The 26,652-nt window shown below is 48.6% G+C and overlaps 1 protein-coding gene across 7 annotated transcripts in view; it reads left to right on the forward strand.

The window, feature by feature from the left end:
- Positions 1-26,652, forward strand: part of septin9a (septin 9a) — an 87,501-nt gene that overhangs the window by 50,239 nt on the left and 10,610 nt on the right. For 5 of the 7 annotated variants that reach the window (XM_048244844.1, XM_048244849.1, XM_048244845.1 and 2 more), the window contains 4 exons: positions 20,565-20,774; positions 23,960-24,088; positions 24,218-24,299; positions 24,536-24,673. In XM_048244844.1, the coding sequence (XP_048100801.1) occupies positions 20,565-20,774; positions 23,960-24,088; positions 24,218-24,299; positions 24,536-24,673 (559 nt within the window). Of the gene's footprint in view, positions 1-8,706; positions 8,786-17,276; positions 17,314-20,564; positions 20,775-23,959; positions 24,089-24,217; positions 24,300-24,535; positions 24,674-26,652 lie in introns of those variants that run through there. The other 2 variants (XM_048244851.1, XM_048244850.1) reach the window with 2 other exon arrangements.

The following is a 26,652-nucleotide window of genomic DNA, read 5'->3' on the forward strand; positions in this document are numbered from 1 at the left end:
TAGCATCTTGAGTCAAGTAAGTCCTGATTTTCCGTATATTTGTAGAGTGCAAAACGGGCATGCCCGGGCGACTGGAGGCAACATGATCCGAGAAGTTTAGTTGGTTGTCAAGAACAACCCTAGGATTCTTGCAGTCCCGGTCGGTGAAACAGACAGGAGTCAAATTTGATGTTGATGTCGTGGTGTATGGTAGGTTTAGCTGGGATGACCAGCAGTTCAGTCTTGGAGAGGTTCAGCTGGAGGTGGTGCGCCTTCATCCATGTAGCTATGTCTGAAAGGCAATCCGAGATCCGTGCTGAAAAACAGGGGGTCGCCAGGTGGAAAGGACAGATAGAGTTGTGTGTCGCCTGCATAGCAGTGGTATGAGAAGTCGCAAGGAACGGATAATTCAAGGGTCCCAAGGAGGTGGTGTAGATAGCAAAGAGAGGGGGGCCCAGCACTGATCCCTGGGGACCCCTGTGGTTAGATGGTGAGGTGCAGATAGCTGACCAAGCCATGATACGTTAAACCAGCGTCCTGTGAGGTAGGATTCAAACCAGGAGAGCAGAACCGAGATTCCCATGGTCAGCTTAGTATAGAGAGAGAAGGATACTCGTGATTAACCTGTCAAAGCGCAGCCGATAAGTCAAGCAGAATGAGTACTGACTAATCGAAATGGTCGCCTCTGGCTTCTTTAAGGCTTCTGTTACAGACAGCAGAGCCGTTTGCAGAGTGGCCTTTTGAACCCAGACTGATTTGGATCCAGAAGGTTGTTCTGTGAAGGAAGTCAGAGGACCTGTTTGGAGACTGCCTTTCGTTCAATGCCTTTGGATAGGAAAGGGCAGTAGTGAGACAGGGCGGTAGTTCTCGACTTGAGCAGGGTTGAGAGAAGCTTTCTTAAGTAACGGTGTTACCCGGGCCATTTTGAACGCTGTTGAAATGTGCCGAGATTAGCTGCAGGCATTTGTCACATGTGTGATAGCTGGACGATGGTCGGGCTGATGGACTGGAAGTAGGCTCGTAGTAAGTATAGGGTCCAGCGAGCATGTGGTGCAGGACGGCTGTACGTCAGGAGTCTGGACACTTCATTCCTCGAGAGAGGCGTGAATGCTGAAAAAGATGTTCCAGCAGTCCTAGAGGTTGTAGGGAGGCGGTATCCTGGAGCCAGACGCGTTGAGTGGGCATGTAGGAGAATTTGACTGCTGATTGGTCGCCACTTTGTTTGTAAAAAATGAGTGGGGCTTATGCAGTCCGCAGGCTGGATGGAGGAGGAGGCAGCTGAGGGCTTGAGGCCGATTTGAAGGTTGAGCAAAAAGTTTTCGAGTGTCTGTAGCTGCTTTGGATTTTGTCATTGTAGAAAGCAGTCTTTAGCAGCAGTGATGCTGGCTGAGAAGGAGGTCAGAAGTGTCTGGTAGTTTTGAGGTCGTCAGCTAGTTTGGATTTACCATTTCCTCTCCATGGCTCTGAGTTTGGTGCGCCAAGTCCGAGGGCATCATTTACTACATGGATGAGAATGTTTGGATCGAGCTGGCCTTGTGGTAAGAGGGCACAGCTAAGTCCAGACACTCCAGGTCAGTGTGGAGCAGAGCGAGGTCAGTGGTTTCATTAACCTCCAGTGAGAGAAGGTGTTGAGGGAGGCAGACCGGAGGCAAACCACAGAGGAGAAGTGCGTTGGAGACAGGTTCCGGATGTTGCATGAACGTGACCATCGGCTGAGGAGTCGGGAGGCTGTTCTGTCAGGCTGATCGGGAACTGATGAAGAAGTGGTCAGAAAAGATGGAGAGGCGTCACCATGAGGGTGTCTGTGCTGCAGTTCTGAAAGTGAAGATCAAGTCAAGCTCTTTGCCAGCTTTGTGAGTCGGTGGCTTTGAACCAGTTCGTGAGGTCAAAGGAGTGGACCAGGGCCAAAAAAACCGGCTGAGCCTGGGGGGGCATATGGGATGGTTCATATCACCGAGAACAAGAAGCCGGACAGTCATGCCTGTGGATGGAGGATAAAGCAGAGGTCAAGTTCGTCAATAAAGTCGTGCCTCTTAGTTGGCCTGAGTGGGAGAGATGACCGTTAACGTGGGGAGTTTTGTTGGGGCGATCACTGTGATGGCATGGGAATTCGAATGAGACATATTTGTTTGCAGGCAGAAGGCAAGTAGTTTCCATTTGTTGGGAGATCAGCAGGCTCCTCGTCCCTCCTCGGCCCAGATATAGGCCAGGGTGTGTGGGATATGTAAGGTTAGTGGAGAGTGCAAGTCGGGGTAAGAAGTGTTCTCTGGTTTGGATCCAAGTCTCAGTGAGAGCAAAGGAGTTCCAATGAAGGTGGTTGGCATAGCCAGCTATGAAGTCGGTTTTGTTGACTTATGATTGACAGTTCCACAAGCCCATGGAGAAGGAGGTTTCTGGGTCGGTGAGACCGCTAGTTCCTGGAGGTGAAGGGATTTCTGCCCCTTTGACATTTCTGCCCCTTTGGCATGATGCCGTTTTCTGCAAATGCCGGTGATAACAGATATGGTGGAACGGCACATTTTGCCTTTTGTCGGTGCCTCCTCAAAGGCCGAGAACCTGCACAGGTAAACCTTGTTTGTCTCTGACCGTGTCCGCCTTAAACCCAGGCTGGCTGGAAACGAGGGCTGCCGCTTATGCTGCCGCTCAGCAGCAGCCACTATTTTATTCTGCTAGGAATTGCATGCAGCTGTCCCCTCCTGTCTCACTAATGATGCATCAGCTGTGGGACCCCCTCTGACGCCTCAAGCACAGCTTAGATTGTTCAAAAAGGGTGTTAATTACTGTCAACTGAAAGTCCGGCCAAGCCAATCACCCGACCGAAACTCACAGGCTTCAAGTAGCCTCCTCCCCTCCTCAGCTGTTCCCAACCCAGAGTCCACTCTAACAATTGGAGAGGATTTGGCCAGTAGTAGCCTATGTGTTCTTGCTTTCTCTCCCAACTCACTGCAGTTGTTGTAGTCAGCTGCAGACGATTATTAGAAGAAAGGGCATTGCTGTGTCTGGCTGTTTCAGATGTTAGAAGCTAGTGTCTCCTGTTGAAACATTAGAGGACATTGTTCCTCTGTGGCCTTGATAGGCAGGCATCCATAACAGACTCAGCAGAACAGTGCACACTGTTTATGGCTTTGTTCATGAGGGCGCTTGAGAGCCTGGTGACAAAATGGCTCGTGTGTCACCACCACACAGTGACTCGGCATTCCTGCTGTGTGATAATGTTGGGCCAACACTGTCAGGACATTTAAACTCTTCTCTCTCTGTCTGTCACGCGCACACACACACACACACACACACACACACACACACACACACACACACACACACCGTGGCATGCACACAGAGTTGGTGCTGTGTGTCAGAGTTGGCAGGGCTGCTGCCCAGTGTGGGGTCTGGCTCTGAACTGACCGGCCTGCCTGTCGCCTGGCTGCAGATCTGATCCCAACACTGGCCCTCCTGTGGGCTCCCACCAGGCCTGGCTACTGCATGTTTGATATGGATCAGAGAGGAACAAACCCCCCCCTACACACAGGCACACACACCAGCGTGTCTCCCTGCCCCCACACACTGTCTACCCCAGCTAGGCCTGATGAGGGTACAGGCGGGAATGGTTGCAGTCAGATAATCCAGTTGTCTTCCATCAATCTCTCTCTCTCTCTCTCTGTGGCTATTAAATAACCAGACTTTAGATATGACTGTGAGTGAATGAAAGAGAGTGTGTATATAGGAGTTCAAGAAGGAGTCATGAGTTTGCTTGCATGGATTGTGTGTCTGTCTGTGTGTGTTTTTCTTTGTGTTATAGCTGAGCTCTATAAGGGGGAGTAAACCCACTAATGTTCCACAGCTGAATGTCTAATCAGCATGCAGGATGTTATCTTTGAACCAGCGATGACATGCGTCAACTCCTATGCCGCCTATGTGTCCTTTGGGATAGTGTGTGTGTGTGTGTGTGTGTGTGTGTGAGCGGGAGAGAGTGGGATCCCCTGCAGTGTGTCCATAGTGTGACTCAACACGTTAGCGATGAGGCTGCCGATGCGACCTCTGGAAAATTCCCTCTCCTGCTATAACTGGAGGCTGAGCTGTGCTGTGCTGTGCTGAGCTGAGCTGTGCTGTGCTGAGCTGTGCTGTGTGGTGTCCTGTGGTGCAGTGGTGTTCCTGAGCCTTCCTCGGAAAAAGACATTCTTCCCTCAGTGGGACGAGTCCGTAAACCAGATGGCTGCAAAACGACATGGAACATGGAATGGGGCCTCTTCATTTCCAAACCCCAAGCTGTTCACTTCATCTGAGACTTTTTGAAACAGTTTTTAACAGTTGCTCTTTAAGGATATTCTCTTGCTAAAGTAAACAGTAACTCTTCATTAGTGTGTGTGTGCGTGTGCGTGTGCGCGTGTGTGTGTGTGCGAGAGAGAGAGATTTGAAATTATGTGTGGAGCCTACAAAGCCCTATCAGCTTTCTCTCTCCTCCTCAGCGTCAGCTATCAGCGGAAGAAAGCTCCCTGTTGGGAGCTGTGAGCAGTCCCAGACCGTGGGCGCATGTAGCCCAACTCTATTATTAAGGGTGAAGAGAGGGAGAGCTGGTGCTTTCTCGTGGGTAAGACTGCTCACCCCACCCCCTCACCCCACCCCAAAGTATCTATGGAACGCCATCAGTCCCTGCCAGCTGGGTGATATGCAATTGTGTGTGTGTGTGGGTTTACTTAAGTGGTTTTCACAGAGGAAATGCAATGACTTTGCAGGCCACACAGAGAGATAAGATTACCTGGTGGGACTCCAACCCCCGGAGTCCTGCAAAATAGAGGGAAGAAATATTATGGAAAATTGTAGTGTGTGTGTGTGTGTGATAGGGGCTTATTTAACTTCACTAAAAGTACAGGTATGCTGTCGGCTGTTTGTTGACCCCCCTCATCACGGGGCGTTGGGAAGCGGGCTCGGGGGAAACTGATTGGATGACACAGGCTTTTGAGTGTGCTCCTTCGCTGGCTCCCCACGGTGCTAATATCACGTTTCTCGGGCAGGCGTCTGGAGGATTGTGTGTGTGTGTGTGTGTGTGTGTGTGGGGAGAGAGGGAAAAGGTGGGTGGGCACCAGCATAGGCTGATGGATGGGTGTTGTATCAGCATGACCTCCAGAGTGACGCTGAGCAGAGAACAGCGTTTGCTTTCCCTCTGCAGATAAGACACACACGCGTGCCTGTGTGTGCCTGTGTGTGTGTGTGTGTGTGTGTGTGTGTGTGTACGTGTGTTGTCAGGGGAAAGGGCACTGAACATGTGGCACAACTCTGGGGGTCTCTCTTCCTTCCTCAGACTTCTCTGTGTTTAGAGCATGTGCCTAGCCTAAAGCCAGTCACCACAGATGCAGCACACACTAGACGTATTGCTATACCTTGATACTGTGTCAGTGTGTGGTAGTATGTGTGGCATCAGTTAACTCTTGGATGCTAGTGGATGTGGCAGTTAAGCTTTCAATTACATTGTTCCAGATTGTGGATTTGAGCTCTAAGAAGAGTGAGTCACCCCTGTTCCATCTGAGTGTGTGTGTGTGTCTCTGTGTGTGTGTCATACCATTCCCTTCATGCTATTGTAGCTACGTTTAGAGGATGTTTGTGCGCATGTGGTGCAGAGTGTCTCCAGAAGCAATGTTCCACTGTCTAGAGGAGCAATAGAGCCACACACACACACACACACACACACACACACACACACACACACACACACACACTGTAGAGGGGCTGTAGAGGCCAGCCGTGATGTCCGCTGCTGAAGCCCAGGGGCCCTGAACCGGCTGGTTTGCATTAGAGCAGAGGAGGAATAAATCAACCCTGCGCTGCACTATGCAGGAGGGATGGAGGGATGGGGTGAAGGAGGGAGAGGAGTGAAGGGAAGAAGATGGCATACTGCCACTGTTTATCTGAAACAAGCCCTGTGCAGAGTTACTGAAGTCTCTCTCTCACTCACTCACTCTCACAACACACATCTTCCGCTCTCTTGTGTTTTGTTTCTGTCTCTCATACCCCCTGTGAGTAATCCCCCCCCCCCCTCGTCTCGATGGTTTGGTCCCCCCGGTGCTCTTCCTGGTGGTGCTTTCTAGCCATGACTCATCTGTCCTCAGGGAGGAGGGCTGTGTGTATTCCAGATGTTGTGATCGGTAGGAAGCCCATCTGAAATGAACTGGGACAGAGCATCGCTGGAACGAAGTGCCTGCTGTGCCTGTTCAAGGGCTGGGCTGCTGTGAAGAGTACTGAAACCTGCCTTAAAGTAACACAATGTATGAATTCCTCGTCATCCATTTTCAAAGTCCTGTGGGTACCCATTTAGCCCTAAGGTGGATACCTAATTTTGCCCATTAGAAGTCAGGGTGTCATAAAAAATTTGGCCCATTATAAGTCAGGGTGTCAGAAAAATGACATCATTTGTTATTATTTGTCATTATTATTAGCCATTATTTTAAGGTTCATGAACTACTAATGTGTTGCTTTACATGAGCCGAGAAGCACAAAGAGTCATGGAGCAGTTTGGTCTGGGATGGTGAAGCTGCAGTCTGGATGAAGTTTGTCTTATAGTGTGTTGGGAGAAGATGATAAGAGCACCCCCTTCACGTACATGCAGTATGTTTACATGCATTAGAGCACAATCATCCCTCAGTCCCGACCTCCCCTGGTTTCTTTATCTAGCTCTTTGGGTCTAAGCTTTCTCAACGGAGCATTTTTAGCTTTTTCACAAGCACTTCAAAAGAACATGAAGCCAGGCCTTCAGAGTGAGCCGGCCCCCTGAGGAAGCGTTCCAGTCCCCCTAACGACACCGTAAAACCAGCCAAACATCCAAAGGATTTATTTTAGCTTCCATTTAATAAAAGTCGCCGTGGAAACATGATCACAGCTCTGGTGGGGTACAGGAAGTGGGCCAGGGAAGGAGGAAGAGGAGGGAGGAGGGGCTGCGGGAAGGTGGACGCCGTGGGGTCTCACCCTTTGCAGACTGGCTAGTGGGTACAGCGGCTCCCTAGGTCTCTGTGGGTTCCTGGAGGGAAGTAGAAGGGGGCTATTCTTGGCAACGCTTATTTAGCCCTAACACTTTCCTTACCCAGAGGTTTCTCTCCATGTTGTTTCCCCTCCAGCCACATACATCCAACCACAAGTGCAATTAGGGCAACTGTGAGATATGCATGCTGTGACATATGGAACTTTGGTGCACTTCCTGCTAGTTGGAGGTCTGTTGATGGATAACTGGTAGTAAAGATTCTATCACCCCGTCTGAAGCACTGTGGGGCTGTCCCGAACCCTAATCAGAATAAGGGTGCACTCGACTTCACGTTTCTCCCACGCTTCCGCTCAGTCATCTCCAGGCATTACACGAGCAGTCACTGAAGGGCATGTTGATGCATGTTGGGGAGCATCTTTTTTTTTGTTGTCTCATCCTTTCATGGGAAATCTCCCACTGCTCATCTAATACTCATAACGTCGCACAATGAAGCATTAGTTCACTATGCAAATGTTAGCTGTGTGGTGAACAAACTGACAACTCGATGCAGATAGTTTTATTGCATCTTGTACCTGTTCCACGGGAGTTGTTGTCAGCAGGGAGCACAACAAACTGACAAGTAGACAGTAACTTTTTGGGCGTCATGGTCATAAAAAGTGCCAGTACCGATAAAAAGTGCTTTTTGGGCTTTGTCAGCTGGTCATCAAGCGGGACATCTTGATGTCATCAAAACTTTAGAGAAATATTTGTTTTAATCTAGCAAGTTCAATCCTCTTTCTCTGGGATAAAAAAAAAAACTTACTCTTCAGAAGCATTTCAGGGTTGATTTGGATGGTTTACATTGCACATTCAATAGTTACAGCAAACAACTTTTAGATGTGCATCAATCAAATCGTGGATTATTTTTATATGCAGATCGCACTTAGTAAACAGATAACATTCATGAGTGTAGGTGTCTGGTATGGATCAGTCTGAGCAGAGGGACCCCCTAGCACAGTGTTGCACTGTACGCATTTGGACGTGTTCTGTCAAATAATTGAAATCCCACAAATTCTTCCTGCACTAGACCAAAGCTCCAGCAGGTAATTAAAGGCTCATAAATGTGTGTGTGCGTGTGTGTGGACACTACTGATTCTTGAACGCTGTCTGTTTTCTCTCAAAGCTCCCAGAGCCACAAGTGTGGTGCAGGGGGGGCTGTAGCTCCCAGCCAGCCAGAATGCTAGAGAGAAAAGAAAGCAAGAGAACAGAAGAGAGTGAGTAGAGAGAGAGAGAGAGAGCAGAGCAGAGAAGGGAAGGGAAGGGAAGGGAAGGGGAGTGAGAGGGGAAAACTAGAGTACAGAGAGAAGAAAGGACAAGGGAGAGATAGCTAGAGGAACAGGAAGGAAAGAGGAGAGGTGAGGTGAGCTGCTATGTCCTCTGCACCAACTCCTCCCAAAGCCCCCCCACACTGGTGGAGGTTTGTGTGTGTGTGTGTGTGTGTGTGGAGTGTGTGTGTGTGGACTGAAAGTGCAAATGCTAAGCTAGCTATGGCTGTTCGATATCATGCAGCAGTGCTTCATTTGCCAGAGTTGAGAAAAGAGGGAGAGGGAGAAGAAAGGAAGGGAGGTGTGGAGGTGTGGCGTGTCTCTGCTGGGAATGTCACATGAGCTCGGAGAGGGAGGGGCACAGGACATGGAGTGTGTGTGTGTGTGTGCGTGTGTGTGTGTGTGTGTGTGTGCGTGTGCAGGGGTGCGTGAGTGTGTGGCAAGTGCGGAGGGGGGGGGGGGGGGGTGTGCACAGTGACTCCAGCTGGGGCTCACACTGGAGGATAGATCCCAGGCAAGGGGACGGGTAAGGAGGGTGAGTCAGAGCTCTCTGTCTTTTCTCCCTTTCTGCCTTTTTCCACCTCTCTTCTCTCTCCTCCTCGGCTTCTCCACTCTCTCTTTCCTCTCTGCCTCCATGTAGAGACTCTGTTACTGGAAATGGAAATGCACAGTAGAATTTGACAATGAGTACTATTGTGTGTGTGTGTGTGTTTGTGCATGTGTGTCCATGTTTGTTGATTGTTAGCGTGATCACTGTGTTTTTTTTCAAAGGTGGTTTATTCTGTTGCGACTGTTTCTGTGTTGCTGTCTTTTGCTCATGTTCACGTGTGCAGGTTTGAAATGGAAAACTTGTCATGAATGGTTAACTTCACCTTGGAAACAGAACAACTGTGTGTGTGTGTGTGTGTGTGTGAGAGAGAGGCAGTCTGCTTTCGTACACACACGCACACACACACACACACACACACACACCTCTTCTGTTTCACCCCTCTACTGCTGTCTGAGGCTTCATGCCTAGCCTTGTAATTAATGGAGGAAGCCACGGGGGTTATTTGTGTAATCAGCATGTCACACCTCCTTGTCTTCTGAGGAGCTTAACCTCTTTCATTTGTACCTCCATCCTCTCCTCCATCCATCCATCCATCCATCCGCCCCACCCGCTCCACTTTTATTCACTTCAGGGACTTTTTCAGATGATTCTGTCTTTACGCCAAGGATGTGTGGTCACAAACACATTGCACTGAGGTAATGAGTTGCACTGGTGCTCTGGACTGTTCATTAGGGTGACCTCCACGTCTGCCAATTCAAGTTGAGCAATGCCTTTTGGGACTTCCAAACTTCTGAGGAATTTTTTGAGCTCCAGTAAATGCAGCTTCAACTCCTCTTCAGCTTTTAAAGTATTTTGTGTTGCCTCTTGCTTTCTGGTCTCCATGTGGACTCCAAGTGTGCGTTAGCCACATTGACATTCCAGTGGACACTGTCTTTAGGGCAGGTGTTGAGTACAATGCACAACTGGCTCTTAAGGGGGCTTGGCATGGGGTTGCCAAATCCTGTAAAAGTTGCTGCTGTTTGTGTCGGATGGTTGGCCCGTGATGTCAGCTTTGGCAGAAATAACGGACGGGGGCAAGGGGGGTGGGTGCTGGATGTCAACACGTCATGTAGCTCCTCATGCTCCCCATGTTCCTCATGTCTTCATGTCAGGCAGGTGGAGGCTATGGAGCTCAACGCTTACAGGCAGCTGGCTATACCCATGTTGTAACTGAGGATTTACTCAATCTGACAGGCATGGTCTGTGTTTGCTTTACTGTCAACCCCCCCTACCCACCCCCCGTCTATTTCGCATGTCTGCGTTGTGTAGCTCCCCTGGACCGCTTCACTAGTATGTGCTGGAAAGCCTCTCTGGCTCGGACTCCTGATCAGAGCATTCCAACTTGTGGCGTCCGGCCCAGTCCGAGCCCCGGCTCTGAGAAACTGAACCGGTCTGGTGGGCTGAGGTGTCCATACGTGGTTAATACCTGCTTTTTAATACCTGCTCTTTGCACTAGGGTCGAGCTTTAAATACAGGGAGCACTCGTGCACAATGACGCAGAACAGCAAGTGGACACCGCCACCATGTTTGTCAACTTTTTGCTTCCTTTGTCTTCTGTTTTGCCGTGCTGAAAGCTGTATTTTCATGCTCTGACAGCACTGCACTGTTATTGTGCTGGGAGAGCACTTCATGACCGACGCTAAAGGGGGCTTGTAAATACTCCCCTCCCCACCGCTACCACCCAGTTCTGCTCTTTGATGCCCCAGCTAAAAGTAAACGTGCTAGAACACCATCCTCCTGGAGCACTAATCCATGGCTTTTGATCTTTCACACCATGAGTGTGGAACCATGTAATCTCCAACAAACCAACAGAAGGGTGTCTGGGGTATAGACCTAGTGGCACTGCAGTGTCCATAGAGGCCTTGGCATGAAATGTTTGTGATAGCATGGTAATAGGACTGCAGGACTGTTGGGTGGTATGTGGGGTAGTGTCAGCCCCTCTGTGCTGTGGCTGCTGTGCTGGGGTGTCTGAGTAATGTCTCTCCCTGCTGTGCTGGAGGCCACGTCTGTCACTCCCGGGTCAGATTACAGGGCCTTCAGACGCTCTGCTAGCTGTCAAAGGCCCATTCCTCAGCTATCATTCAACCTCTAAATAAATTCCATGCTGCCATTGCAGTCATTTATTAAATACCTTTTCTTTTTCCCCCCCAAAGAAGCATTCAGCTTTAAGTAAGGTATTAATGTGCTGGATTTTTTTGTGATACCATAGGATGAATGTAGCTAATGCATGCTAATTCCGGTTGATGGAGCCATTGGTTTGCATTGAGGATTCATCATTCTTTCATCTTTCTTTGCGGCATTGATTTTTGTTATAACTTCAATTGCAGATTTTAATGTACGCTTTTATTAGGCCCACATCATTTCAGGTGTCTTTGTTCAGTTGGTCGAGTTACCAGGCAGGTGTTCAAGGCTAGTGGACATACCTGGACATCACTGAGATACACATTTTGTATCAGATTTCTCTCTCTCTCTCTCTCTCTCTCTCTCTCTCTCTCTCTCTCTCTCTCTCTCTCTCTCTCTCTCTCTCTCTCTCTCTCTCTCTCTCTCTCTCTCTCTCTCTCTCTCTCTCTCTCTCTCTCTCTCTCTCTCTCTCTCTCTCTCTCTCTCTCTCTCTCTCTCTCTCTCTCTCTCTCTCTCTCTCTCTCTCTCTCTCTCTCTCTCTCTCTCTCTCTCTCTCTCTCTCTCTCTCTCTCTCTCTCTCTCTCTCTCTCTCTCTCTCTCTCTCTCTCTCTCTCTCTCTCTCTCTCTCTCTCTCTCTCTCTCTCTCTCTCTCTCTCTCTCTCTCTCTCTCTCTCTCTCTCTCTCTCTCTCTCTCTCTCTCTCTCTCTCTCTCTCTCTCTCTCTCTCTCTCTCTCTCTCTCTCTCTCTCTCTCTCTCTCTCTCTCTCTCTCTCTCTCTCTCTCTCTCTCTCTCTCTCTCTCTCTCTCTCTCTCTCTCTCTCTCTCTCTCTCTCTCTCTCTCTCTCTCTCTCTCTCTCTCTCTCTCTCTCTCTCTCTCTCTCTCTCTCTCTCTCTCTCTCTCTCTCTCTCTCTCTCTCTCTCTCTCTCTCTCTCTCTCTCTCTCTCTCTCTCTCTCTCTCTCTCTCTCTCTCTCTCTCTCTCTCTCTCTCTCTCTCTCTCTCTCTCTCTCTCTCTCTCTCTCTCTCTCTCTCTCTCTCTCTCTCTCTCTCTCTCTCTCTCTCTCTCTCTCTCTCTCTCTCTCTCTCTCTCTCTCTCTCTCTCTCTCTCTCTCTCTCTCTCTCTCTCTCTCTCTCTCTCTCTCTCTCTCTCTCTCTCTCTCTCTCTCTCTCTCTCTCTCTCTCTCTCTCTCTCTCTCTCTCTCTCTCTCTCTCTCTCTCTCTCTCTCTCTCTCTCTCTCTCTCTCTCTCTCTCTCTCTCTCTCTCTCTCTCTCTCTCTCTCTCTCTCTCTCTCTCTCTCTCTCTCTCTCTCTCTCTCTCTCTCTCTCTCTCTCTCTCTCTCTCTCTCTCTCTCTCTCTCTCTCTCTCTCTCTCTCTCTCTCTCTCTCTCTCTCTCTCTCTCTCTCTCTCTCTCTCTCTCTCTCTCTCTCTCTCTCTCTCTCTCTCTCTCTCTCTCTCTCTCTCTCTCTCTCTCTCTCTCTCTCTCTCTCTCTCTCTCTCTCTCTCTCTCTCTCTCTCTCTCTCTCTCTCTCTCTCTCTCTCTCTCTCTCTCTCTCTCTCTCTCTCTCTCTCTCTCTCTCTCTCTCTCTCTCTCTCTCTCTCTCTCTCTCTCTCTCTCTCTCTCTCTCTCTCTCTCTCTCTCTCTCTCTCTCTCTCTCTCTCTCTCTCTCTCTCTCTCTCTCTCTCTCTCTCTCTCTCTCTCTCTCTCTCTCTCTCTCTCTCTCTCTCTCTCTCTCTCTCTCTCTCTCTCTCTCTCTCTCTCTCTCTCTCTCTCTCTCTCTCTCTCTCTCTCTCTCTCTCTCTCTCTCTCTCTCTCTCTCTCTCTCTCTCTCTCTCTCTCTCTCTCTCTCTCTCTCTCTCTCTCTCTCTCTCTCTCTCTCTCTCTCTCTCTCTCTCTCTCTCTCTCTCTCTCTCTCTCTCTCTCTCTCTCTCTCTCTCTCTCTCTCTCTCTCTCTCTCTCTCTCTCTCTCTCTCTCTCTCTCTCTCTCTACATCATTTCAGGTGTCTTTGTTCAGTTGGTCGAGTTACCAGGCAGGTGTTCAAGGCTAGTGGACATACCTGGACATCACTGAGATACACATTTTGTATCAGATTTCAAAGGATTTTAAGATAAAAGCCAGAACACCACACAGCAAAGTGGCATCCCTTGCCGTGCACAAAAAGCTCTGAAAGTGGAAACTGTAGACATTTCTTGGGCTGCTGACTGAATATGAACTCGGCGGTCTTTTACCTTGTATGTCTCTTCAGTTCAGTGCCTGGAATGTCACAAGCTTATCTTTGCAAGACTTCAAATCTTCAGTGGTCGAGGACCAGCTATCTGATTCTGCTCAGTGTAGGAAAATACATTTACTGTCGAATGGGGCCTGGATACTGTGTGGTGCCTGTTGAGTTTGATAGCGATCCTCACAGGCAAGACTTAAAGGTGTGAGGGCTGTCTGCTTTTTATCATCAGTAGTTATATACCCTTAGCAGGTATTCTGTGTTTATCTGTTGAAGATAAGAAACTGACACAAGGTGGGATTAAGGTCAGTGTAACTAATACATGGAGGCAAGCGCATCGCCTCATACATCCAAGGGCTTCAGTCACAGGCTAGCACGGAGTATATTTATATATGAAATGAAAGTCCTGTTGGCTTTGGCTTGTGTTGCCGTGCTGGAATGTTACTGTGCGTGTGCAGGTTCAGCTTGAGGAAGCGCTGAGTGGAGGCCGTCTAACAAGGTCTTGTGTTGTGGAGTGGAGGCCAGGCGAGGTGGTGCACAGGCTGGGTAATGCAGGCTAAACTCAGCGCTGGGGTCACTTGACCGGGCCAGCTGAGGCAGAGACACAGAAGTGTTTTTGTGTGACGACCTTCTCCTGACTTTCATCTGATTTCACTCTTCTCTGGCCTGAAATGCTTGCCATTCCAGAGGGCTTCTCTCATCTCTCCTCCTTTTCTTTCGTTCTCTCTCTCGCGCTCTCGCTCTCTTTCTCTCTCTCTCTCTCGCGCTCCCTCCTCCCCCTCAGCTGGCGGGTATCGGATGGCTACTGTACGCACTGTCCCATCTCTCCTTTGGTGGTTTTCTCTCCCTTTTCACCTCATCTTTTTAACAGCAGGTGATGGCAGCTGCTTTTATGACCTCCTCATTGCCAAAGGTCAAAAGGTCACATTCTCCCAGGCAGAGGTGAACAATGGCCGTCCCTTTAACCAGGGCACCTGCCCACACACGGTGTGGGTACCATAAAGCGCTGAATGTTTGCATAGCGTTTGGAGTCTTTATTAAGGGCCCCTTTACGGGAGGAGGGAAGTAAAACAGAACGTTTTCCCTTTGTGTCAGTCCAAGCAGCTGTAGATGGAACCCTACCTACCTGACCTCCCCATCTCCAGCCCCCTTCACCACACAAGGCTCCAGCTCCTCGTAATTGCATCTTCCTCGAGGCAATTTCCCTAAGCCTCTCTGGTTGTTGTTGCAGGTCATATGGCACACTGTCTGCCCTGACCAGAGTCAGGGATAGTTGCCTAGTACCCAGCTGTTGGAATCACTGTTGAAGATGATGAACTTGGAGGCACGGGAGACTGCAAAACTGGGTCCTCTCTGCTCAGCCACATTGGGCTTTGTTCGTTGGGAGTAAACAACTGCCTTTGCCTTTGTCTGTAAAACTCCTTTGCTGCCTTTCCTGAACTTTCTGTTGCCTTGGTTCAGTTCTGCTTCACATGTTTGTCACTTAGGATCAGATATTTGGATGTAGTGTTTGGATCAAATTTGCCAAATGAATAAATGTAATGAAAAGGACTGTGCAGCTTCTTTAAAGTGTTCTAAAGTCAGTGGTGATCAGCAGAATAGTGTTTATAGTCAGGCACCATTTTAGTGTGTGGTGTTCTGTGAAGTAACAGATTAATGGCCGATGTGTCCTGGCCTCTGCGCTCTGGATCTTCCTCTCCTCTCTGGATCTTCCTCTCCTGGTTCTCTAAGCAGCAAAGCAGAAGAGCAGATGTTAAACGCTTACTCGCTCATAATAAGGTTGTCCGGTGCCAGGGCTCCTTGAGGGTGGCTGGACGCGTGTTTGTTAATGTTATTCATGGCGCACTCCTCGGCTTGCGGCTCGCTTTTTTTATCCCTCCTCACTGGCCATCTACCCCCTCCATCCATCATTGGCCTGCCTGCTAACCGGGACCGGCCTCAGAAAGACCCATAAGTACAGGCTTTTGCCCTGATGAAGGGAAGTCGTCAGGGAAATCACCGGAATTCCACTCATCCAAAGGCTGCGACTTTTAAAAATGACCAGGGCTTCTGGTTTTCATCCACTCCAGCCATTAGCAGCGAGACCAGGTATTTGAAGTAAGATCAGTTGCATAGAAGTTTTGCTCAGTCAACATGTGGAAAAGGTTACTGTATGCTGTGCAGCTCGGTACAGTGATAAGTAGGGCAGGGCCGGTCGTGCGCTGGTTTCCTGTGACAGACAGCTTGTGATTTGCCGTTATTTGCCTGTAAGCGTTGTGTAAGAAATAAATCATTGACTAAGACTCCATTCCCCTCCTCTTCACTGTGGTGTTGGAATTGCTGGCATTTATTTTAAACAGGCCACTGGATACTTTGCAAAGAAGCAAGAAAAGAATCAGAGCCCCCCCACCCCCTTTTGTCCCTAATTGAAAACAGGAAAGCATCTTGGAGGTTTTCGTGGAAAGTTTTGTTTGTGCATGTTACAAAAGCTCTGGGATTGGCCTCTGAGTGTCTCTTGGCTCCACCAGCGAGAGTTGCTGGATGGCGATGAATGCCGAGATAAGAAAGCAGCCAAATTAGCGCAAAGAGGGTGTAATCAATAAACTACATCTAGCAGTCAGCAAAGTATGCATGCACTGCTGCCAGTCATTTGCTAACTGCTACTCACTGCTGTCCTCGGTCTGAAACCCTTGCCTCTGCACTAATGGACTAATGCTTTGTGTAATGGTTTAAAAGGCACACAACCCCTTAGGTATTGGATGGTCTTAGTTTTTTTTAATGACTTTCGCCCCAGTGTTTGCTCTCCAGCTGTAAAAAGTCTCCCGTTTCTCCATAAAGCTTGTTGGATCTCGGCGCTGAAACCTGACCCGTCTCTTCCTCAGTCCGGTTGGATTGAACCGGCTCACCCTGTAAGCTCAGGAACACGGCCGACACACTTCCTGTTGAACAGCCCCCCCACTAGCTTCAAAACGGTCAGAAAAAGATACCCTGGGAGAGATGCCCGACATGACGGATTGGTGGCGTAATGCCCCCCTTTTCCCAGCTTTATTTGGCGGGTTACCCCCTTTGTGATGATGGGCTCGAAATGCGTCCCAGATGTGTGCGCTCGTAAAGCCGGACTCTGTAATGGTGGGGCTCAAAGGTGCGGCAGATTTATGGGGGTCACTCCTCCAGTGCCGAGGCACCTGTGCCTGTTGCACAGCCCGACCTGGCTGCCTGTTTCCCCACCCAGAGCTGGACACCCATTCCCAAGGTCTGCAGCCTGTTTGATATATTGACTTGTTATATTGTTATGTACAACTTGTACAAGTTATATTCACTTACAGTATTTGTTGTGCTTATGCTGCGTCTTGCTCACTGTGCTGGTGACATCAGCTGCCTGTCTAAGCCTCCACTTCAAGAGCATTCTCAAAAGCTGGAGCTGGGCTTACGGCTCTTTTTGAAATGCAAGGGCTTGATTATTTGGGTTGATACGAGCGCTGCAAATCCCTTGGGTTCAAGCGGCCCAGCTGTTGGTGGGAAACAGGACTGGTGTGTGCAGAATAGAGTGGCAGCAGCAGCTCCGAAGTGCAAGGAGAACTCTGTGGTCAGGTTACAGTGTTGTCCCACTACAACAAAAATGATGCCCTTTTTCCCCCTCTAGGCTCTCTTGTTAAATACAAAAAGCTCCATGTCTGTTTATTCAAGGGGCATCTGAGTAAGGGGGCACTGAGGGATTCTTTTACAGTGTTTACGGGAAGTGCTACCTCCCCCTCCAAAGCACAAACAGACAAAGTCCCAGTCATATCCCAGCCACCACCAGCGTCCCTATATACTCTCTCTTCTTTCTTTCTTTCTTTGCTTGTTTCTCTCTCTCTCTCTCTCTCTCTCTCTCTCTCTCTCTCTCTCTCTCTCTCTCTCTGTACATTCTCTTGAGACCTGTGGGATTCTCCCCCTCCTCCTCCCTGCTGTTCAGTATTCTAAAGCAGACCTGAGATCCAGGACAGAGCAGCGTTCCCATGGAGCGTCACCTCAAAGCGAGCTGTCTGCCTTTTGCATGGGTCCCTCTGCGGAGCTGCGCCGTGAGGACCACTAAATAACAACAACAACAACAACAACAACAAAAAAAGTCTGTCCCCAGCTTGGAGCTGTGCCACATGGGCCCCAGAAAAGAGATTTGTGAGTGCTGCTTGTCTGTACAGTGCAAACACTCTCACGTCTTCAGTCCTGCGGTGCGCTTCTCAGTGGAGCTCTGAGACATATTTATGACCAGTGCTCCAGTGTGGCTTTCAGTGTGTGTGTGGTGTGTGTGTGTGTGTTTGTGGAGTTCTGTGTGTTGGGTAGGTGACCAACTAGTCTACACTTGAAAGGAGCCAGAGCGGCCCCTCATGTTGGCCAGACCGAGCAGGTTGTTACTTCACACTGTACCTCTGTGGCATGTGTGTGGAACAAGTCTACTGCTATCCTTTCTCCGCTGCTTTCATCTCCTTTCATTTGCGTGCAGGTTTAGTCTGAGAACACCACGTGTGTGTGTGTAGTGTGTGTGGAAATGTCATGGTGTGTTGACCAGTCAGTTGAGGTTTTGTAGGTGTGCCGCAGGGTTGCACTCAAAGGAAAGTGTGTGGTGAGGAAGCCATTCATCTTCATCCTGGAGATGTCAAAGTGGAGCGCTGGCCTCAGTTCTCCTGCCCTTTCTGTCCAGTATTGTGTGTTTGTGTGTGAGAGCGCAGCAGCAGTGTGCACACCCAGCCTTCCTCTTAGAGCACGCAGGTCAGAGTTCACCTCTTCCTCCTTCCCTGTGTGTGTGTGTGTGTGTGTGTGGGTGCACATGCTACCCATGAAGGTGAGAGACGCCCTAAGTCACATCCTGTAGTCACACTAGGTGGTTTTAAATGGACAGTTTTTTTGTCTTTCTGATTGAAAAAATTGTGCCGTCTGTTTACATGGGGTACATTCTATTCCGATCAGGTGCTTGGAATAGCCGTTGTTGCTTAACTTTTCCTTACAGATTAGATTCAGAAGATACAGATGCAGCAGGCAATCGGATTGACCATATACATGGCTGTTTGAGCGGAATAAACCACCCCCTTCATTCCGATTAAAATTCTAATCGGATCGGTAGTTTTATTCCAATCAAGGTGCTTATATGTGTCAGTTCTATTCCGATTCAGCCATTATTCCGATTCTAATCAGAATAGAAGTGTCCATGTAAACCCACCTACTTGGCTGTAAGTGTGTGTGGGTTTGTGTGGCAGTCATAGTATGCACTCCCACTGCATGTCTCTTACTGCAGCTGTGGTCAGTGGCTGCAGATTGCCCAGTCATTGCGTTGGGAATGCTCTCCATTCTCTGGTGGTGCTCTTCTGTCCTGCCACATGACTGCTTGGTACAGTAATTTCCTGTTAATTAGCCACATTGTGTGTAAGCCGCAAGACCGTGTTTTATGCATGTTAAAAGAAACAACACCATATTCAGTGTTTCCCACAGAATTGAATTCTATTTGTGGTGGTAGGTTTGCAGAATTAACTTGAATGCAACAGTTTTTAACAAATTAGAGCAGCGTGGTTATGATGCATATTTAGGCACAATTTAGCCAGTCGACTTTTATGCCAACAACTGCAGGATTGTTAATGTTTTTTTTAATTGTGCATGTAGGTTGTTGAGAAACAAGGAGAGGCTGTGCAAAGGTGCACATAGCTCTACTATAAACTAATTCCATCCAATTTAAATAGTACAACATGGAAAATCATTGTGTGGTGGTCAGTGTTGATATTGTGGTGGGCCGCCACAAATAAGTCAATGTATCTGATATTAATACCATATTAACTGCCCCTGTGTGACCTCATAGCTGAACAAATGTGGCAACATCAACGTATAAGCCGCTGCTAATAGTTGGGAAATTACCACCCCCATTTCTCCCACTCTGCAACAATGTCATTTCTTTCCTTCCTTATATTCCCCTACACACACACACACACACACACACACACACACACACACACACACACACACACCACCCCTCTTCCCCAGCAGCACTGTAGCATTGAGTTCACAGTAAACCGAAGTGGCTCTTTTGTGCAGGGGCTGCCTGTGGAACCTGATAGTGTTGCGGGATGCTTGGCAGCCCTCTCTGGCCACAGGGAGTGGAGCTGTCAGGCATGCCGAGTAGCTGCCTAACCCCCAGACCCACTCCCCTCCACCCAGGCCTCAGCGAGCCGCGCATGCCCACGGGAGCTCCGGTTTCAGGGCCCTGGGCTGCAGGGCCGTCCCACAGTGGCGTGGGACTCGGCCAGCGACCGCCCCCAGCTCAACAACAGAGGGTTTGGTCCAGTCCAGTCCTGTCCTGCCTCATGTCCAGATCTTGAGTGTAAAGTTTTGGAGTTGTGGTCGTATGATTGTAATGTCATTGTGCCTACGGACATTTTGTGGTGCATTGTAGGCTTTGATCTTTTTCTTCTGGCGTGTTGCATGCTGTATGTGTATAATGAGGGGAAAAGGTGGCTGGAGTTGACTTTTTGTTTCCTGTGAAGAGAACAAAATTTTTACAGAACAAATGAATTTTAGGAAAGCTCAGTGTTTTGGTGATCATTTGCAAAAGAATGTCCCATTGTGATGAATGTGTGAATCACAAGAACGCTCAGCACTTATTGAAAAAGCTGCTTGAAGGATCTCATTTACATGGAAGTGTTCAACATTGTGGAGAAATCGAAGTTGGCTTCTCTTGGGTCCTTAAGTAAAGCGTCCCATCTCTGCTGTTATGACTCTGATTCGCCGAGACGTACATCACACTCGCTTGACTGCGAACACTTGGCAGATCCGGAACCATCTGGATTGGCTCGGCATGCGATCCCGCTGCATGGGCTCTGCTGAGGGTGAAGTCCGCTCGGTCTTGCTCCGTGAGAGAATGTTTCTGGCTCGTTTCTGGCCGCAAAAAATGGCAGCGGTGTTTAAACAAGACAGAGGTGTGCTGAGCCAGGGCTTGTCTCTGGTGCTGGAGTCGACCTCCTGTTATGTCTAACCTTTCAGCTCGGTGGAAAAGCCCATCCATCTGAGCCGCACCAGGTGAACAGTCTCACTCCTGCTCAGGGCTTGCCAGCCTAGGCGGCTGTGACGTGGGGAGAAGCAGATGGTGCTGTCGGGGCTGGGTTGTTCTCATAACTCACACGCACAGTGGCAAATGAAATGTGTTCTGGATGGAAAGGAATGAAATAGTGCTAGCTTGGATGAAAGGATTCCTGTATATGGTGTGTGTGTGGCTATGGGGTGTTGGAGGTCACTGCAGAGATTAACATTATTTGTGGGCATTTACATTTACTGCCAAGTCCTTATTAAAATTTTCTTCCCTCTCTCCCTCTCTCGCTCTCTCTCTCTCTCTCTCTCTCTCTCTCTCTCCCTCCCTCCCTCCTTCCCTCTCTGTTTATCTCTCTCAGGGTCAGAGGTCATTCCCAGTTATAGCAGCAGCAGCCGCAGCAGCAGCATCAGCAGTATGGCAGAGCCTGTGGTGCCCGAGGTGGCCCCTGTCAGCTGGAGCGAGAGGTCCAGCGCCGTGGACTTCAGCTACGTGGGCATCGACGCCATCCTGGAGCAGATGAGGCGCAAGGCCATGAAGCAGGGCTTCGAGCTCAACATCATGGTTGTGGGTGAGTGTGTGTGTGTGTGTGTGTGTGTGTGTGTGTGTGTGTGGGAGGCGGGGGGTTAGGGGGAAGGCTATGAAGCAGGGCTTCAGGCTCAACATCATGGTTGTGGGTGAGTGTGTAGGGGGAAGATCATCAAGTAGAGTTTCATGCTCAGCGTCATGATTGTGTGTGTGTGTGTGTGTGTGTGAGAGGGCGTGTGGCACATCAATGGGAATTGACCCATTAACCTCAGAGAATGTTCCAGAACGTTTTTAGCCAGGGCCGCAGTGCTTGTTGAAGGCATTTGAGGCTTACGGAGGGCCTCTGACACTGCTGTGCTGACTGTGCAGTGAACTATGAAAAGACAGCCAGTGTGAATGACTGGCTTATTTTTAGTCTCAAAGTAGAAGCTGTCTGCCCTGTAATCAGGCGTCATTCTTCCCCATAACAGCCTGTACACACAAATACACACACAGATGTCCATGTGCATACATGAGGCATACACCCACAATAATGCAGAAACAGACTCGTGTTCCCTCTTTTGACATGCACACACACACATGCACAAATCCATAACCACGCACACACTCACACGTGGGCACGTACATCCCTCTCTCCTACTAACACACACACACACACACACACACACTCGCTCTCTTCAGAGGCTCATCTGCATGCAGGCACAGGCACCTAAGACACACAGACGGCTAATTAAGATGCCCCACGCTTTCTCTCCTACGTGCTTGGTGCAGACAGGAGGCCATAAACTGCCGTGTGTGTGTGCGCAAATGTTCGGAAACGTTTGATGGCCTCTGTCTCGACTGCCTGTCTGAGTACAGGAAGGCAGACAGGGACTGAGACGAAAAACCCCTTAAATGCCTCCCTCACAGAAAGCGCCCCAGGGCCAGGCAAACACGCACACACACACACACACCAAACTAGAGTGAGAAGCAGCCCAGAGTGTGCACAGTGCTGTGATTAAGGGAGAGCGTTCTCTTATCATGTTGTGTCTCTGGTGTCCCGCCTAGGGAGTGAGATGTCGTTGATGCAGACGTGTGCCCAGGAAAGGACGGGCAGGGCAGAGACTCCCTCATTTCCGACTCCCAACACACCAACACACACACACACACACACAGATACACAGACTCACCCGTTTATGCCCTGAGCAGCTGCCCATGCCCATGGCGCTGGGTTGGGTGTTTTTGTCGGCCATAGTAGACGGGGCCGTCACATTTCCCCCGCTCCGACCGGCATGTGGAGTGCCGTGATGAATGGGTCATTCCAGGAAGCCTCACCACTCAGGCGACGGCTCCGATTTATGGGCTGTGAGGGACGGCGTGAATGTAGCCTAGCAGATCTGACCGGCGCTCAAAGCCCTCCAGCTCAGGCGGGTCCCGACACACACACACACACACACACACACACACACACTCACTCACTCCCACATCCCAATTATCAAGGCCAACTCCTTTTTTCCCATAGACTCAGCTTTACCACAGAACAGCAAGACATGGAAGAAAAACATGGCCCCAATACAGGAATAATACAATGAGGTACAGGTAGCGAATGGAGGCATAATTTGGCTTTGGGCCTGTGTGCTTTTTTCAAAAGTGATCTTACGAAAATTCTACAGTTAGACATGAATGTATATTATGGTAGCGGTTAAAAGGTTTGGAGGGCCAAATGAGGCCATAGACACTAGACAGGAATTTAGCTCCGCCTAATGTACATGCACTTGCAGTTTTGTCTGGCTCTTGGCAAAGTTCTGGTCTGGAAGCTCAAATGGGCAGGATTTTCTGCAGATGTGAATAAGCACAGTGTATTAGACCAAGCGAAGGCATCTCAAGAACACATGAAATATACCTCAATATCCCAACACTTTGTAAACTCCATCAAAACATTGAAGCTGGTGGAAATATTGGAGATGTGCCTCTTCTACTATGCTTTGCATTAGACCACTGCATTATTTAAGGTGTGTGTGTGGGTTTAACTTTTGAACCTGGTATGCATGTGTGTAGAATGTTCAGTATATGAGCGTGTGTGTGTGTGTGCACAACCATTAAAGTTACTGTAGCTTTAAGTGTTAACAGTGCTGAATGGTTGGCAGCGCTCCAGCCGTGGTTTCCAGGAAGCGTTGCCGTATTAATGTGGGAGCGTGTACTAGCGACGCTGTGTGTTGATAGGTCTGTGTTTTGAAGAGTGACCAGTGAACGCCCCTTGCATATGCACACGCCGTCGGACTAATGCACTGTTTAATGACACAAATGTCATCAGGACTAAAGAGAGACACACACACACTACACACTGTTACAGGAACTATGTCCTGGAAACATTTGAAATAAAAACACACCACAGCACAGGCTGAAACAAACAAATAATGCAAATAATAATATAAAAAATAATAAACAAATAATCATGTCGCATCAATGAAAATGTGAGAATTACACCTACATACAGTCTTGAACAGAAATCCTCTGGCAATATACAGAGAGCAGTAATGCACATGATGAGTGTGCAGACCAACCTGTGGCTGAAAGACTCAGCGCTGTGGGATCATACTGGAGTGACAGCTGAATGTTTATCTGTGGAGTGTCTTATTACCCCAGCACTTGGCCCAGCTGACACTCTCTCACTCCTCTACATCTCTCTCTCAGTCTTCTTTCTTTCTCCTTCTCTTTCTCTCTCTCTAACTCCCTCTCTCCTCTTGCATTAGTGTTTGATCTTCTGCTATCGGCCCCTTATCTCCTTTTATTTGTTTTTTTTTTCCCTACCCCCCTCTCTCCATCTTGATCTCCCTCTTAGCCCAGTCTCCCTCTCACCCAGGCTGCTCCAGGGGGGTTACGCTTGCGCTTCTGCCCCTATAAGGCAGCCCGTGTCTGGGCTGATATATGTGCCCCGAGGTGGGCCGCTGGAATGCTGTTGGAGCTCTGGCCCCCAGACAAGAGCTCTGAGGCTGGCCGTCTCCACCCGAACCTTCACACCTCCGCCTGAGGGGCTGGATGAGTGAGTGCACGCGGCAACGGTCAGCCCAGTGGGAGGAGCTCCACAGCAGTGTGATAGTGAGGTCACAGACGGGGAGGAGCATCACTCTGTGTGAAGCCAGTTGTTTAGTCTGTGGGTTTGAGGGATATTGAAATAGTCGTCATTGGTCAGCCTGTATATGGGGAAGACCCATTCATTGTTTTGTGTGTGTGTTTGTGTGTGTTTAGGTCAGAGTGGCCTTGGAAAGTCAACGCTGATGAACACACTCTTCAAGTCCAAGGTGAGCCGCAAGTCAGTGATGGGCACAGCCGAGGAGAGAATCCCCAAGACCATTGAGATCAAATCCGTCAGTCACGGTAAGCCGCCCCCAGAGCTAGGAGTACACACTGGCTATGAACATGGAGAACTCAGCCCCTGGCTAACAGGGGTACTAATCAAACACAGAGCTGAGGTGTAATCCTCCCTGTCTCTCTGCCTCCTCACAGACATAGAGGAGAAAGGGGTGAGGATGAAGCTTACAGTCATCGACACGCCAGGCTTTGGGGATCAGATCAACAATGAAAACTGGTGAGTTGTCTGTATGTCTGTCCATCTGTCTGTCCTTGCCCTTTAGTGTCTGTCCTTGCCCTTTAGTGTCTGTCTGTCTTTCTCTTGTCTTTCTTTTTCTTTCTTTCTTTCTTTCTTTCTTGCCTGTCTGTGCTTGTCTGTCTTTCTTTTCTTCCACTGTACACTCATCCCCCCCATCTCTCTGTTGTGCCTCTCTCTCTCTCTCTCTCTCTCTCTCTCTCTCTCTCCCCTGTCAGCTGGCAGCCCATCATGAAGTTTATTAATGACCAGTACGAGCAGTACCTGCAGGAGGAGATCAACATCAACAGGAAGAAGAGGATCCCAGACTCACGCGTGCACTGTTGCATATACTTCATCCCCCCCACAGGACACAGGTGAGCCAGTCAGAATGAATGAACACACACACACACACACACACACACACACACACACACATATTAGCACGCACACACACACACTAGTACAGGCAGAGACAACACAGACACACACAGGCATTAATGCATATGTGTAAATGTTTAAGCTCACTTGCATATGAGCACACACACACACACACACACACACACACACACACACACACACACACACACACACACACACACACACACACACACATTGGAATGCATGTGGGGTGAGAGCTTTGGGGCAGAGGCCAGTCAGACACACATCAGTCAGTCTCTCCACTGAGGCAGTGAGTGTGGAATGTGACCGGAGGGTGCCCGAGACCCTTTCCCAGTGACACACAGTTGTGTCTGTCTGTCTGAGTGACACACACACACACAAACACATGTTCCCAGTGTCAGTACTTTCTGCTTTAAATGAATGCACACACTGTGGTCCATAACTGAAATATCCCCCTCCATTGCCTACATTGAGGCAGGACAGAAATATTTGATCATCATTTTATCTGCTCAAATATTCATAGAAGTATTCCCCTGTACTGTTCTTTAAAGAACTTGTGTAACTTCACAATCTGTTGAACATTATTCTTTAAGTACAGGCTATAACATACAGGGCATTTATGTCTGTACATATGAGAGTAGTCTGTTTCAGTTTGACATAAATATGAGTTGGCACAGATGCTTCACTCTCTAATTAATGCCTTGCAACATTTTCCACAAACCTCTGTAAATGAATAATGCCATGGGGAATGTTTATGATGGCTTCAAGATAACTTCTATTGTATTCATTTGACTGATTTAACTCAAAATGACAGTCTGGTTGAAACATCCCCATCTCTTCCACCAAAACACATGCACATGCTGCAGTGAGCATATGTGGTGGTGGTGGCCCATTGCTTGTAGTCTCTGTGCTGACTTTGAGGCTGTACACTGGCTCTCACTGTCTTTAAAGATGGACATGAGTGACTTTAGAATCGTAAGCCTACTGCGCTAGATACTTCTTTACTTCTTCACTAGTCTGCCGCTCTTATCCAAAGCGACTGCTCAGGGTTAAGTGTCTTGTTCAAGGACACAATGGCAGCTGGCACAACTTTTCTGCCTACTGCATGTTAGCCTAGCACCTTAGCTACTGCACTACCACTGCCACCTATAGATGATGGCGTGGAGTTGCAGTCGGTGTGAAGGATGGAGAATACCTTGCCCATGTCTGTTAAGGAGACAGATGAGAGGTAATTGAGGAGGCCTTGGAGTATAGGTGAGGACGAGCTGAAGAACCGCTCCATCCGCTCCGTCCAGACACCGTTTCCTGCACCATTCCTGACTGTGCTCCGTGCCAGGCGTTTTCCATGGCTGGAGAAGTCAAGTCGCTGCTGTTTATGTAGCACATTTATGAAATATGAGTCGAGCCAAGATGCTTTCCAGTTGAGGCAGATGGATTACTGGTACAAGTATGCATGAATGAAAAGGAATAAGGAGTATCAGTTGAAGGCAGAGAAAAACGCATAAGAACAATGAAAGCACAAATACATATCACATAGTAAACTGAGGTAAAAAGAATACAATGGGAAAAGGCAAGACTGTCCTACAATTGCAGTATCCTTATGTACACAAGCATATATATATATATATATATATATATATGCTTAAAAGTAGATATTTTAGTGTGTGTGTGTGTATATAATATATATATATATATATATATATATATATATATATATATATATATATATATATATATATATATATATATATATATATATATATATATAATTAAAGTGTGCCAGTATTCACTAAAAAACCCCGGAAAAATACAAATGAAAGAGATTTGGCCTTCGCCTCCAGCCAAGCGTCATGGGGAATGAGCACAGCACAGCTGGGACTGGGGAGGGTGTGTGGGAGGGTGGCCTGCTCACTCCGAGCACTTACCAATCTTAACTGTGTGTGTGTGTGTGTGT

Source organism: Alosa alosa, chromosome 6 (assembly GCF_017589495.1).
Source record: "Alosa alosa isolate M-15738 ecotype Scorff River chromosome 6, AALO_Geno_1.1, whole genome shotgun sequence".
NCBI lineage: Eukaryota > Metazoa > Chordata > Actinopteri > Clupeiformes > Clupeidae > Alosa > Alosa alosa.